This window comes from Balearica regulorum, chromosome 5, assembly GCF_011004875.1.
Source record: "Balearica regulorum gibbericeps isolate bBalReg1 chromosome 5, bBalReg1.pri, whole genome shotgun sequence".
Classification (NCBI taxonomy): Eukaryota; Metazoa; Chordata; class Aves; order Gruiformes; family Gruidae; genus Balearica; species Balearica regulorum.
Genome location: NC_046188.1, coordinates 44246715 through 44261824, shown reverse-complemented (window position 1 = coordinate 44261824; position 15110 = coordinate 44246715). Strand labels below are relative to the sequence as shown.

The 15110-nt window shown below is 36.5% G+C and overlaps 1 protein-coding gene across 27 annotated transcripts in view; it reads right to left on the bottom strand.

Annotated features, from left to right (window-relative positions):
* Positions 1–1904: 1904 nt before the first annotated feature.
* MADD (MAP kinase activating death domain) overlaps positions 1905–15110 on the bottom strand; it is a 74736-nt gene continuing 61530 nt past the window's right edge. For 24 of the 27 annotated variants that reach the window (XM_075754600.1, XM_075754602.1, XM_075754610.1 and 21 more), the window contains 3 exons: positions 10091–10160; positions 5157–5203; positions 1905–3442 (listed from right to left, as the gene is read on the bottom strand). In XM_075754600.1, coding sequence (XP_075610715.1) covers positions 3335–3442; positions 5157–5203; positions 10091–10160 — 225 coding nt within the window. In that variant the 3' untranslated portion in view covers positions 1905–3334. The remainder of the gene's footprint in view (positions 3443–5156; positions 5204–10090; positions 10161–15110) is intronic. The other 3 variants (XM_075754618.1, XM_075754622.1, XM_075754623.1) reach the window with 1 other exon arrangement.

The following is a 15110-nucleotide window of genomic DNA, read 5'->3' as shown; positions in this document are numbered from 1 at the left end:
AAACCTTTAGCTGTTAAAATGTGGGCTCACATATTAAAAACTGACACCGCACTCACAAAGCAAGCAAAGGTGCTTTTTTTTTTTTTTTTTTTTTTTTTTTTTGGAACATCACAATGAAGATCTGTGATCCAGAAGACAGATAAATTAGTAATCTTGGTTCCACTTTGAAAACTGCCAGGAAGACTACTCACAAACCCCAGTGTTTGTGGAGAACACTTAATAGTAATTTTGAAAACCAAATTCCACAAGCAAGGAATTGTAGCAGAAAAAGAAACTTGTTCAGATAAGCAAATACCTTAAGTTTTATCACATATGTGTAAATGCCTTGGAAATATCACAAGTGTTAAAATAAAAAGGTTGTCACTTTGGAATAATTAAAAAGACACAGGCTCCTCCTAGTGGTAAAAATGGATTATTCATTTTGTTCTAAGAATTTTCTAGCACTATTTATTATTACCAATTATTGTCAGTTAGTCTTTCATTTGGTTCTGAAAGGTGTAGAAGCCTCTAAGTTGTTACTGCAGCTAAGGAATTCTTAACTAAAAACCAAAATAAGTGGCACATGACAAAACACATGCAAATCACTGATTATTTTTTTCCTCCAAAGTAAAGTTTATGTACCTCTCAATGTTTAGGAGTGATAAAGTGAAGGTGGAAAGGATGTAAGACTACATTCCAAAAGACTTATGTTTTTATACCAATTTTAAATCCAATCTCCAGAGCTGCATTTGGCATCCAGAAAACAGCACTGTGTATTTGGTAGTGGCAACACTGCATGGCATGCCTTTGTCTCAGATGAATATGCCACATTTCCACAATTAACAGAACACCATCATCAAGTACAAGAAAGATTTTGTACATTTCAAAAATTTCTCACATTTTGAAGCCAAGTCAGTTGCTCTCACTAAAGAGCGGAAGCCCATTGTCAGTCCACTTGCTGAGGTTGTTACTGATTCTTCCTTGCCACTGAACAGCAAGCACTATAAGTTGTTAGTCACGCCTGTTCTTTAAAAAAAAAAAAATCTGTCAAAGAGACAGAGGACCATTTTTTATTATCAGGCGCTTTAAAAGTCTTATTCTAACTAACAGTTTCTCAGCTGTTTAGAGCATACAGCACTTTATGTAATTTATGATTTTTAAGTCACAGAAAAATACACTTGCAAAAATACAGCTTCTACAGGGAAAAAAAAAAAAGGAACTGTGTGTAGTAAGTCATGTTGCACATTTATTTTAAACTCTAGTCTTCCCCTTATAATTTTAACTGGTTTGAATATGTTAATAGGCCTGCAAACATAATATTTACAATTTAAAAATTAATATTGCCTACCCAAGTGGGACCCAGTATTGCAGTAAACAGAAGATCTATTCTAAGGCAAAGTGATTTCAGTCTTAACTGTACTTGTAATATAGTAGTATCAAGATTATTGCAATTGCTAAAAGTTCAGATATTGCTATAAGAAAATTTACAGTCTCAGAGGATGAAAGAAAATAAATACAAAACAGGCTAATTTCAGGGTTGCCAATTTCAGCTTTGCCTTTGTATTAGGAAAGGATGAAAAATCCTTTACATGTTGCTTCTATCTGCATGTGTGCAAAAAAAAAATCCAGTATTTCAGATGTCTCTGTTTTCCCTATTTATCTTTTTCAGATACTTTTTTTAAAAAAGACAAGTTACATGGATGTTATGATAGAAGACAACCAACTAACTTTCAACTGCTTATGTGGAAAGAAATGTAGGTTTTCCATTTATATTCTTCTCTTTTTCATTATTTAATATGTGTATGATGTACTTTGCATATAAGTACATTAATAAGTAATTATTATTACTTGTAATAACCAATTATTGTTACTACTTATAAATACTAAGTTGCATCAATAGAAAAGCACAGCAGGATGAAAACCAGTTGCTGGTTGAATGACATTTTATTTTCACATTCACACAGCTGTACAGTTTCTATAAATAGATGTGGTACTATAATATTTACATCATTTCCTCACCTATTACTAGTGTATTCCATTCAAAATGGTAGATACCCTGACCAAGCCAAAACAGGGTTATTTCTGGGTGCATTTACTCAGAATTCTATGTCAAAACATACAATACATCAGTTTGTATCAGAGCATTTTTTCCAGATATTTTACATGTAACATTATTTTCTCTAGACAGTCTCTCCTCCCAGCATCCTAAGAGCTTTCCAGACAAGAGCAGCACAGTTCAAGAACAAAAACAGGATGCAAAAAACATTCATATCCGGCGTACTTAAAATAAGGAACATGATGGATAGTTTTAACTGCAGGAGTTTCATTATAGATTAACACAGCGTTTGCAAGATTCCTTGATATACAGATTGAAAAAAAGCAATAGCTTAAAAAATTTGGAGACCGCATAATCCTTTGGGCTTCTGAACATATTCTGCAGATTGCTATAGAAATACCTTCTCTAGAGTACAGTTACAGACCTGAAAAAATATGGGTCTGCCACGTGCTTCCTGCCAATAATGTTTCCAAGTTTTAAACTTCCTTACTCATTTTCTAATCCCTATGATTAACTGCTTTAGGTAGTGTTTATATGCATCTGTTAACTCTACTGCTGTGTTGTCTATAAATGTTACGTAAACTCCCATTTGAAAATCCACACAATCCATGAGGTGTCAGGGTTTTTCACAATATACTGCCTTCAAAGTTTCTCTCTCCGCTTTTCATCCCACTTAGGAAGCAGTCATCTTCACAGATGGATCAGTTTAATAGCCAAACTTCAGTTGTTACCTGATATTTTAAGACTACAGTAGCTAAATAGTTCATCTCTACCAAAAGAGCCTGAAGAACTATGTAACAAGAACTCCATGTTGGTGGGTAAAAATGAACAACACAGAAGGAAAACAATAAAACCACTACATTCAAACAACATGCAGGACAAGACTGCTTCCACTATGCGCATACCAGAGAATCTGAAAGCAGAAGTCTGCAGTTGTAAAGTGATTAATCTGTAACAAGTACCACCAGAAACAAACAAAAAAACCCAACTGAACTCAAGCTGTTAGTCATCTTAAGAAAAAAGGACTTCCAAGGAATGGCCAGAGTAGGTCACTCATAGCTGGATGCTGATGCTCAAAACTGTCTGATTAACAGCTCATATAAAAACTCCATTAAGGATGAATTAAGAAGGAGACTGAGCAGTGAAGTCTTAGGTTTTTCTATGGGGAAAGACTTGCAGGGTCATACATAAATAATCAAGTTCTCATAGAAGACAGTAAAGTGAGCTCCAGGAATTGCAGTAAAAATGGGAGTACTGCACATCAACGTGCCAAAGGGTAGGTATTTCCTGATACCGTGATCAACTGGAAACTGGTCGAGGTGGTTTGCTTTTGTTTTCTGCCTCTTTTCCACGAATGGCAGCCACATAAGAGAAGAGACACAGCACGGAGTAGCAGATCTCATGAGCCTACAAGAATTTAGAAAAGGAGATAATGAAATTCAGATGATTCAGTTGTTTTACAAAATCCACTGCACATTTTGTATTTTGCTGCATGTCTTCCTTCATGGGACAACTACTCTGGCTACAGACAAAAATCAGGAAAAAGTGTCCCATACTACCTTCTAACTGAGATGGATAGAGAAGAAAAGCCTTACAACAAATAAAAAACCTCCTTTGGGATAAAAACATTAGTTGCTTGATAGTAGGATTCTAATAATTTTTAGGAACAGTAGGCTAAGCTAGAAAGTTGGCCAGCTGGCTTTGGAAGAAACATCCCATGTATCTGCTCTGTTGTATGAAGCTACAAGAAATTTTCTGGGATGGATTGAAAGAGCTAAGTAAAAAGACTAAAACTAAACATCCGATAATGTACCTTGACTCATGAGATGGTAGGATTCTTCCTTATTCACAACTATCTTTTTATACTCAAAATTACAAGGACTGGTAATCCTTGTAATTTTTAACCAACACTAGAGAATCCATGGATAATATAAGCTTTTTCCAAATTAAAAAATCCCCACAATCCAACATTGCATGTTTCATATGAAGAATACCAAGCAATTTTTTGCCACTACCTTAAAGCAGAGCGTTTCACATGGCATTAGCAAGATTTATAATTACTGCTTTCAACTGATTAAGTGTGCTATTATTTAACAGAAAATTCTCTTTTACCATGTGACTGGCAGCACAATTCAGTGACTTAGTTTACATCCTAGTTCTAACACTGGCTATTCTGGTGATCTTAAAAGTTCTTGTCCTGTAAATTGACATTTATAATCTTTGTAAAGGTAATAACAACATGTTTTGTTCTACTATGGTACAAGCTAAAACACTCGTGTAAAATATAATTAATTTTAATTAAACTGGCTTTTCTTATTTAAAGTTATAGCTGTCTGCTTCTTAAATCATGCATATTCTAAGCCTTCTGTTTCTAGCTTCTCACTTCTAGCTTCTTCAAGTAATTTTTCTCTCTCTCTCCTCTTGAAGGACTGTGAGTTTCCATGCAATCACCAAATGTACACACTGCACTTCAGACATAAAATATCTGAAGAAATTTCAGTTCTGATAATCATTGGCTTCTATTTCTTCCTCATAAGCCTGAGGATTGAATTATTATGTGTAAAAGTGCTAAGTATCATTATCAACTGCTGGTGTTCAAAAAAATGTTATAAAACACCTGAACACTGAACCAGAGCAATAACTCACCTATATAGCAGGAATCAATACTTGGAATGTTCTCTTGTATCTCACTGCTCACTTTCATGAGGAAATGGCAATTTTTCATAAACTCAGTTAACAATCACTTTATGCCCAGGAACTAGTCTCCCTTTCCATCTGTTTGGTGGATTAAGGATTATGTTCTGCACTCTCTTAAATTTAACAGTTTCACTAGCTCTTACTGTGCTAATGTTCACGCCAAACCAGCTACCTTGCGTCTTCATCTATCTTAACAAAAGAGACCACACTTTCTGCACTACCTGTGAGTTCCTCCAGCTTCATAGAAACAAGTATGAAGTTTTGTTGTCTTCCCTTAAGAAAAACTATCATAAAAGAGCAGCTGGTGTTTCACTGCTGTATTAGCATTGCAAATCCTGCAATCTCAATCTAATTCTTTTTGTCACATGAAAATGTAAAGATACATCCTCTAAAGAACTACCAGAAGGCATCACAGTTGACTCACCATTGGCGTCTTGTACTTGTGGCTCACCACTTCTTTAGTTTCAGGAACTAAAACCGGACGGGCAAGAGACAAAACAAAAAGTTCAAAAAACGAGAGGAAAAGGGGAAAGAAATAGCACAATGTTCCCATAGGAAAGGGAAGGGATGCACACAGACAGCAGGTGCAGGTACAGGGCACCTCACTATCCCTCACTTCTAGATACTCTTCCTTCTGTTCATTTACATTACATATGTCCTTGAAGATACTGGTAATTTAATAATAAATTACTCAGGTTGGCAAAAATACGTCACTGCCTCTGTTTGGAAAACCATAACAGATACTTGATAGTTCTTATCGAGACTCTGGCTTTTCTCATACTATTTATTCCTGCTAGACGGCAAAATTAATAACAAAATATGCCTAAAGTCTACTACAATAAAACATAAACCAACAGTTCCATAGGAATTTGTCAGTACATGATTCTCAAAGATTTTATCCTTTAGGTGCTTGAATCCTCTGCTGAGTAGCAGATCTCAGAAGAACTGTTAGACACACTGTAGTAAGTTAGTGAAAGCCAGAAAAAAAGAAGGATCTGAGGGAGAAAATTTTCTAAACCGGAAGACTGTTTCCCAGTTCTATTTCAAGAGTTTCTCAAGACATTCTTTCTCCTGTCTAGGATGTGTGTGATGGTATTTACTTGACATACTCACTGAAAATGTTCATTGCTTTTGATCAAGTTGCCTTAAAATACTGATTTAAGTTACATGTATTCTTAAAATACCAGGCTTGTTGATTTCCTGAAGACTATATATAAAAAAAGGATTAGGGCACTGATGGAAAAAAAAAAAAAATCTATTATCCAGACAATTTCATCTTGTTCCCTTGCACTGCCTCAAATTAACAGAAAGGAAACAGGCATAATACAGCTAAAGAAAATTTGCCTTTTGTTCTCATTGTGGAATGCATAAAAAGCAAGCTGTAACCATCTCATTAGCGTGCACTGCATCTGAACTGTGCCTTTCCCCTACACTTCGTCTACAAATATTGTTGTGAACAGATACCATGGGAAATCACCAGGAGAGAACAAAGACCACACTAAGAACATAGAAATGGCACATTTAAAATGTTAAGATCAGTGGAATACCAAGACCAACTTTGAATTCTTCCCTTCCAGAATAGCTGAAATTTGCCATGGAATTTTTGTGTCACAACAAAAAAAATTTAGAAGCAGCAATACAGAAATTACACAAAAACAAATCATACCAGGTTCATAGAGGAAGGGTAAATGTTTTATTACACATAGTACTAGTGACAAGAAAAGAAATAGAGGCAGATGAGTTCAGTATGAATAACTAGGAAAAGTCCACAACAATACCTATACATGCAGATGTCATCTTTTCAACTATGATATGACATGGCTAAACGCTGGAGAGGGAGACGGATCACACTCTAAGGGGCCAAAATTAGGCAGTGCAGACTGGGTTTGAGAAAGCACTCTAAATATAAACCAGTGCCTACTAATTCTCGTATGTCACAATATTGTCATTCTTGAAAAAAAAATCTAGTGAGAAGTACAGAATATGATAGTAAAAAGTAATGTAATGTTTTTGTCTAATTTTTCAATTCTCTCTTTTTTTGGAGTTACGTTAAGGACTGAGAAACAGGGGAAGTGCACACCCAGGCTGCACTGCCCCAGTGATACCAGTGACTAGAGTTGGGGAGATAAGGAGGTGCACATCCAAGCTACCTTACCCGTTGGCACCGGATGTTCCAAATTAACTCCATGTCACCAGGGGATAAAGGTGGGAGTGAGGCTGGTGCACAGCCAAATAGGGTTGGACTTTTACAGCTGTGTAAGTCTCACTGCCCACTGCATAACATACAACTGTTCATATATTCTTCAAAAAGCAGGAAGGGAAAGCTGTAAGGACCTTGTGCCATGAGGGAAGGAGAGAAGGGAAGCTGTGAAGTCCTGTATCATAACTGAGAATGGGAAGAAAGGGAACAGGAGAGCCCCTAGGCAAGATACTGTCTCCCCACTTCACAGTCAGTAAATTGCCTTGCCTTTAAGTAAAGTACTCCTTCACAGTCCTTCTGATAGGGAAAATTCTCCTGAGAGGACTGAGTTAGGAAGAGTAAAAAGAGTGGGTTTGCATTTACACTCAGAGAGGTCAAAGCACTACCCTTGCAGAATACAAAGAAAAAAGAAGGAAAAAAAAGAGAAAGAAAAAAAAAGAAAAAAGACCCAAGCCTCAAATTAAGACATTAGCAGAAGCACTTTTCTTCTAACATTAAAGGTTATTCCTGATGCTGTGAACTAAGTGGATGAAGGGAGTAAGTTATTAAAAGCACCATCCGGCAGCCTTTGGTCCTGTGGATGAAAATATGGTGCTAGCATAAAATGAGTTTAGGGGACATCACTTTACCTGCTGGAGAATGAAGGTTTTCATAGCAGCGGTGGTGAAGGGGCCACAAGAAAGTAAAGCACAAGTACACAGCAGTAACTCAAATTCCAGAGGGAAGAGCCTTACTTTCCTCACTTACTTAAATCTCCACTTCCATTTGTGGGCAACAATTCCTGAACTTCTGCTTGCATACTGTTCTGAATTCACAATTCCACCTTTCATGCTGCCATCTAAGCGCAGCGTTAACACAAACAGACCTTTAACTTCCTGCTGCGATATCACTAAACCTGGAGCACTCATGCTTGGCAAAAATCAAGTAAGCAAATCTTGCACTGAAGTATTTCCCATCAGACTGGAGTATGCATGCTTACCACTCTCTGCCTTTCTAAGAAGTGAAAGTACTTCAGTATACTATAATGAATCTGACTGCAATGTTCACAATGTTTAACAGAGCTAAATAGCTTCATTCTTAAGAAGTCCAGACAAGTTTTTGCTGAATGCTGTTAGTTTACTATTAACAAATTAACATGTTAATTTCTCTTGAGCAGGACAGATTGGCATATCTTCTCATCATTTTAGCCATAAAAAAAAGCAGCTCAGAGGTAGTCTCTCATCTCTGCACAAGAAGAGAGGTTAGCTCCCCTGCAACAGCTTTCTTCCTCTCTCTTAATTAGCTGGATGGACAAATTGTAAATCTCATTTGGTACATTTAAATTGGTTCTTGTCTGTGACCTCTGTTTTGGGAGGAGGGTATTTTTAATTTAATTGGTTTAATTTCTCAGTTTTTGCTTGTAGTGTCCAACTCCCAGTTTATTTTTAATTGCTTCTTAAAACTACCCTTTCATAAGTTCCGTATCACAATTTTAGCTTTTGCAATAGGCCCTGGATTACAAAATTTTCTGTTTAAAAAAAATCTCTTTTTCTTACAGCTATTACAGTCATGATTTAGGGGCTAAATGCTGTATTACAGAGTCATCAATGGAAGTCAACTGGAAATAATTAAGTCAAACACTGTCTTTCTTCTTGTGCAATATTAACTATTAAAAGGAATTCTTTGAGTTAAAACCTCTCAAACAATGATTGAAAATTCATTTCTGATCCAAATAACTTATTTTAAGGTAAAGATTTCAGAAGCTGAAGTTGTTCTTTAAGCTAATTTTATGGCTTCTGAACTTTCATCTTTGTAAAACTCATCAATAATCTTTTACAGCCTTAACCAATTTCTGTAAGTAGTACAATGAATCAAGTCCATCAAGGTGAAAACATGGTATCAAAGGAATATGCAACCATAAAGCGCAGACAACTTCTGAACATCTAAACTATTAGAAATTTTTCAGGGTTTAAATACACTGATCTGATCATTTGAACCATGAACATTTTCAGAAAATGAGAATAAATTGTTCACAAATTCAAATCCCAACTTCTGGGAGATTAATTTACTGCAAACAACAAGCAAACCACAATGGTCAGAAAGGCTTTATCATTTGAATACCTTATAACTTTGTATCACCGAAGGGAGGCAATGCATTATTATGGACAAAGACACTAATTTCAGCAATCTCATATTAACTGTCTTTTATATTGTAAGAGAGAATCCTTCAGCCAGAACATTCTATTCACAACAACAAAGAACAATAAGAGTCTTGGTAAAGGGAGCTACTGATTTAGATTTGGTTAATGGCCAAAGTATGGCTGCTGATCTATTATGGAAAGAATGTTGTAAATTTTATCTTCTTTTTAAATGTTTCATACATACACTTAAGACCTAGACAAATGTCTCACAGATAGGTGAAAGAATAAACCAATATGGATTTGGAGACTATTTCAAGAGAAGTATGTGGATCACTCTTCCAGAGAACTGCATCTGAAGTCACTCATTTTTTCAGACACTAGTTAAGTATAGTGTCACTGACACTAACACTCAATAGTAGCCCAGAATTTTCCCCAAACTAGACTGTAGGTGGGTTATATGTAATAGCAATAACTGACCAAAATAGCACAAATTGTCTAATTCTCCTTAAGCTTTACTTTTCCACTCTTTACCAGTCATGCTCTGAAACAAAAACCACAGGATAAATAAAGTGCAACCTCACAAAACATCTTCTGGTCTGTACAACAAAAATGGAATTCCACATACAGCAAAGAGAAAACTTTGCAGTCAACAGTAATTCTTTGTAATGAAAGCATAATGTGCTGAGAAAGATCAACTATAAGTCCTGCTTAAAAATATGGCTTCTCAGATGAAAAACGAACATACCAAAGGAAATTCGTACACACATCCAAGTTTAACTGTTGTTTTGTTTGCTTCAGAAGACTCAAAACATCATCTTTGTCTATTAACAAAGAGCACCTAGACTACAAATCTTAATATGATGAAAATGAATGTGTAATTTTTTTATGTAAAGTCACCCATCTCTCAGGCAACTTCTCACGTGCAGTCTACATTTCTCTCCCCATCTTTGAAACTACAGTGCAACTCTGAACCTGAAGACTGGAAATTTGAGTTACTGCCATGTGAGTACAGACCTAATATCAAAATAATGTAATTACCAAATTCCTCCAGGACAAAGACTCCTCGCACAGTATTGCACTTTTTAATGTGATTCAGCTCTATGAAAACCTACAAAAACAGGAAGAAAAGTACATAAAATTAGTCAGGTTTGGTTTGGTTTTTTTAAACTAAAAACCAAAATTAAACAAAAACATCATTGCAGTAGATACAACCTGAAGTTTTGTAGCATACACTACCAGTTCATTTACAGTTTAATATATAAATAAAGGGTGAAATAAATATTCAAAAGACAAACTTGCCACAATGCTAGAAATCAACAAATAACTTAAAAGTGCTAAGAAGCGAAGACAGCAGAAGATGAAGTACCTTCCGCTCCTTGCAGGAGGAGAAAGCATGGAAGAGAAACGAAGGAGTTAGTAACTCTGACATATTCAACATTGCTACCCCTTCAGGCACTCAAATGAGTTATTGCAAAAAGAATACCAACACACCTGAAATACAACAGAAGAGGGGGACAAGAAAAAAGCTGGCTCCCAAATTTGGCACGATTTGTAGCCTCTGATCCATCCCAATTAGTATCTGCCCCTCCATGCATCCTCCTCCAGCACAGAGGGCAGGTAAGGGGCACTGTACTTCCCACCCTGACATTGATCCTCCTAACCTATCCAGTAGTCGAATTTAATCCAATGAAGAACCACTAACCTTCCTTCTACCTTGCGATTTAAGATTTTACTGCAGTTTATGATATATTATCGCCGTACTTACTCTTGGAACTGCCTCCTTTAACAGTCAGTACCAGTTTTCTGCTTTAAGCAGGATGGGAGGGTTTGGACCCTTCTCTACATGCTCACTTCACGTATGGCTGCTACCAGCTGAGCACTCACTTAGAAAACAAATCTGGTTCAAACTCATGTTTTACATACGTGAACCCCAAAAGACAAAACAGTTGAACTACATGACTAGGTCTTTCAGTCCAGAACCAAGATGCCAAGATTGCATGAATAAACAAGTTCTCTGAGCTTAAGGAGTTTGTTCAATATCCAATCTATTTCAAGATACAAAACAGCCCCTTCTTATATGCACATCTCCAAAAGGTCAGAGTCAGTACACAGACATAAGAAGCTGTAGAAAGTTCTATAAGGAATCAATTCCATATTCCAGTTTCTAATACACTTCCTCTTTCAAGGCAAGAGAACATTCAGAGTAAGTCTATGTTCAACACCTTAGAGAGACCCTTGCAAGACTGTATTACAATAGTCTGGATTGATACTTCCAGTGCCTATACAATTATGACACCATGATCTCGGGACCTTTTTTTTAGAAAATGTTACTAGAGAAGCTTCAAACTTCATTGTCTTGGAAAGAAGGGAAAGGAACCCTCCTGAATCCAATAATGGCAACACCCATGTAATCATAGATGCTATGCTACCCAAGAAAGGCAAAGGAAGTCAGCATCAGAAATTGTTGTGGGTTTTGTGTTTCGTTTTTTTAAAGAAACAGGCTTATCTCTATCAATAGAGATCAGTAAATGCACCATGTATCTCAGAGAAGTCAGGGTGATTTTCACGTCAAAGGGGTTTTGTTATTACTTTGATTAGCAGAGAACTAAAACAGACTCAGGATATTTTTTGCTCAATACAAAAAACTACCACTTAATCAGAAAATCTGAAGCTTGCTTTCTGTTTACATTCAAGCACTCAAGGGAAAGGAGACTTAATCCCATCTTTTTTGTTTGCATGTTTTCACCCATGTTCTATAGCAGTTTAGTTGGTCAAAAACATTCTATTTTTTGAAGAATAGCTACAGAGTAAATAAGTCAATAACAGAACACTTTCTCTATTGCACTTAAGTTTCCTTTTTCTATAATATTTTCTGTAAAAATTTTTTGCTAGTAGTCTAAAGTACAAAATTCAGAAACTCAATAGAAAGGCTCAGGTGAAACATTGGTTGTTTCATCTGGTAACAGTAAAGCTGCCTAAAAGACTCGACTGCCCCATGTGCTTGTGATCTGAGTATAATGTTAAGGAGTGCTGCATTTCCACAAGAGTTATGAGCAAGATGTGAATTTATTGAGTTTGTCACAATTACAGTAAGTTATCCGTTTTCAGAACACATACGAGTTGATGGGCAATTCCTTGCTATATTGTTTAAGGGACAGAGATGCTCTCCTCTTACTCAATTAGAAAACAAGCGTAAAGGAAATAACAGTTACTTACCCTAAGAAAACTGTGGTTCTTCAAGACAGAGCATTCAGTGTGGATCCTACTGTAGATGGGCATGTGCCTGCTGCATTTTATTAAACTTCCATCTATTTTTGATACAGATGAATTCATAACGGGGACAGAGTTACTCAGTCCCAATATTATAATTTGTAGATGTAAACTCAGAATAATCTGCCAATGCCACAGGTACGCTTGATTCCTCCCTATTCCAAAGGACTTCCTCTGACCTGCTAGGCACAGACAGACTTGAACATTTTTTCTTAAAACTTATGTGTGCTGCCGGCATGGTGAGACAATTTGTGAACACTAAAGACAACTATCGTGTCAATAATAGGTTTGCCCACCATGCATCTAAGACATTTCCTGAGGAGTTCACACGGCGGGAAGAAAGTTTACACACTGCAAATCATGAGTCTTCAAAAACGGTTTCATGGAAGCAAGCACCATTCTAACACTGAAGTAGTATGTTCAGTCTTCTCAGGTAGGACAGAATAGACTCCATTTATCTTTTTCATTAAAAAAGTGGAAACCCTCTTCCTATGTTCTAAATGAATTATTTCCATGACATCCAACCAAGCAGAGCAACAGAAATCTCTTATTTTATTAAGTCGCATTGCTGAAAAGAGTACTTGGAAAGAGGGCCAAGAACATGGCCTGTATATGGAGTAAGGAGAGGAAGATGAAGAGAAAGCTGTGCCCGATGAGGTTCTGTAGGCATCTGTTGGTCAGTATCCCCATCCGAACTCAACAGAAACATGAAAAGCCATTTTCAAGACAGAGAAACAGCTGTAGGATCCTCATTTAAATCATCCTCATATACGTGTTCTGAAGTCAACTGCCTTAAGGAGCAGTTCATATAATTTATATGAAAATTGGAAAGGACAATTCATCTAGAATAGCAGACCTTTTATTAAGAATGCAGATTGGTTGATGAGTGTTTGAATAAGAATGTAAACATCCTTGAGCTCCACAGATTATGAAATTGGAGGGGATTTTTTTGTATGGTGCAACCAGTAGGAATCCTTTACATAACCTCTACAGTTGTCTGTTCTATACAGACTCTCAAATGGCAATGTAAATCTATTAGACTAAGAATTAAACATATTGAATAAATGAAGTGTATTTTCCAGAACTGTACTTGTTTCAATATCCACCTTAAGTAATGGAAATTCATTTAGCTGCAACCTCATTGGAAAGGTGATGAAGAGGGGGAATAAATCTTTCAGGTGGGGGAGACAGCTGGCATACTTCCCGGGTCTACCCTGCACAGACTGTCATCCGGAAACAATGTAGTAATTTTCATCACAGACAGCAAATTAGAACACCATTCTTTGTAAGGAAGGATATGATAAAGCTAGTATTGCAGAAGTACTAGTGGTAGCACAGGACTCGGTATCTGTGGTACAAAATTAAACTGGTAATGTTCCTGACAGCTGTATAGTAACAATCAGTACTAGATTTCCCTAAGGTTTCTTTCAGGGGGAAAGAAAAAAAAAAAAAAAAAAAAAGGCTTTGAATTTAAGCACAAGGGTATATTCTGGGATTTAGAGTTTTTCTTTTGGACAGATGTGCTCACTAGGTGCTTAACATTGAGTGTCTTTGTCTTGTAAAGCTGCCTGTTACACTTAAGAAACCATAATGATGATGATGTGTCTACCTTCTTATATATGTTTTCTCACTGCAAATGCATATATGCCTGGCTGTCCCTTTATGAAATAGAGTCATCTCCATAAAGTGTTCAAGAGATGAGCAGTTTGAGCTCAACATTGTTTTTGACTTCTGGCAGAGGAAGAAAAAGGAGAAGCAAACAGAACATTGCCTGTGGTGTGTCCTTACCTTAGGACAAAGTATTTTCTATTACATCCTTCTATAATATCAAACTGTTTCCAGGGTATAATTTTCAAAGGCTTTAGATCTACCATTTCCAATAACTACAAAAATTCTTTCTGTACTACCGATGAGTTCCTCTCACAGTTCCTCCTATTTTGGCATATCCAATTAAAAGTTAAAATATATAACTAAGTCAGGTAGACTGTTTCATCACAGAGTAGGTTTGAAATACTACAGCAAGTCAGCTGTAGTCCATGTTCTACCTTGGTAATAGGAAGAAAACTGAAGGAGGTTCAGAACTCTCCACTCCTTACAGTGGCACATACGAACTCAAAGGGGTACATGGTGCTGCTGTGACCTTGGGAGAAGTATTACAGATTTTGAGCATGTGTGTTTGAGATGCACGTGCACTTCCAGTGGGATCTACACTGATGTATCCTCAAAGAAGGACAAAGCTTGTGTGGGGAGAAAAGTCTAGTCAGGAGGAAAGGAAACAACACTCCACAGAGGACTGACAGAAGCTTTTCTCTCTCTCTCTCACACACACACTCTCTCTCCCCCCCCCCCCCCAAAAAATTGATTCTACTTTCTAGCATAGCATGCATTTAATATCATATGCAAAACAAAAAAACACAAAGCAAAATAAATAACAAGGATCAAAGGAAGCAACAGAAAAAACATCCAGAGAAAGGAAGAAATGACAATTCTAGTTGTGTTTCCTCTATGCCCAAAAGATCTGCTTTTTGGAAGGAAAAAAGAATCAGTAATTTTTTCTTATTTTTGCGAATTACTGCAAGAGACACTTTGCCATTTAATTTTCATACTAAATTCTACAGATGATTTCTCAAATTTTAAAACAAGACAGATTAAATATGATGCAGAAGGTTGCCCTCTGTACCTGCAATATTCAAACACTCTAAGGTTGACTGCTTATGCCATCAGGATATGTTCACATATGTGGTATGTATCACATCACATATGTGACGCATTATGGCAGTTTAGATTA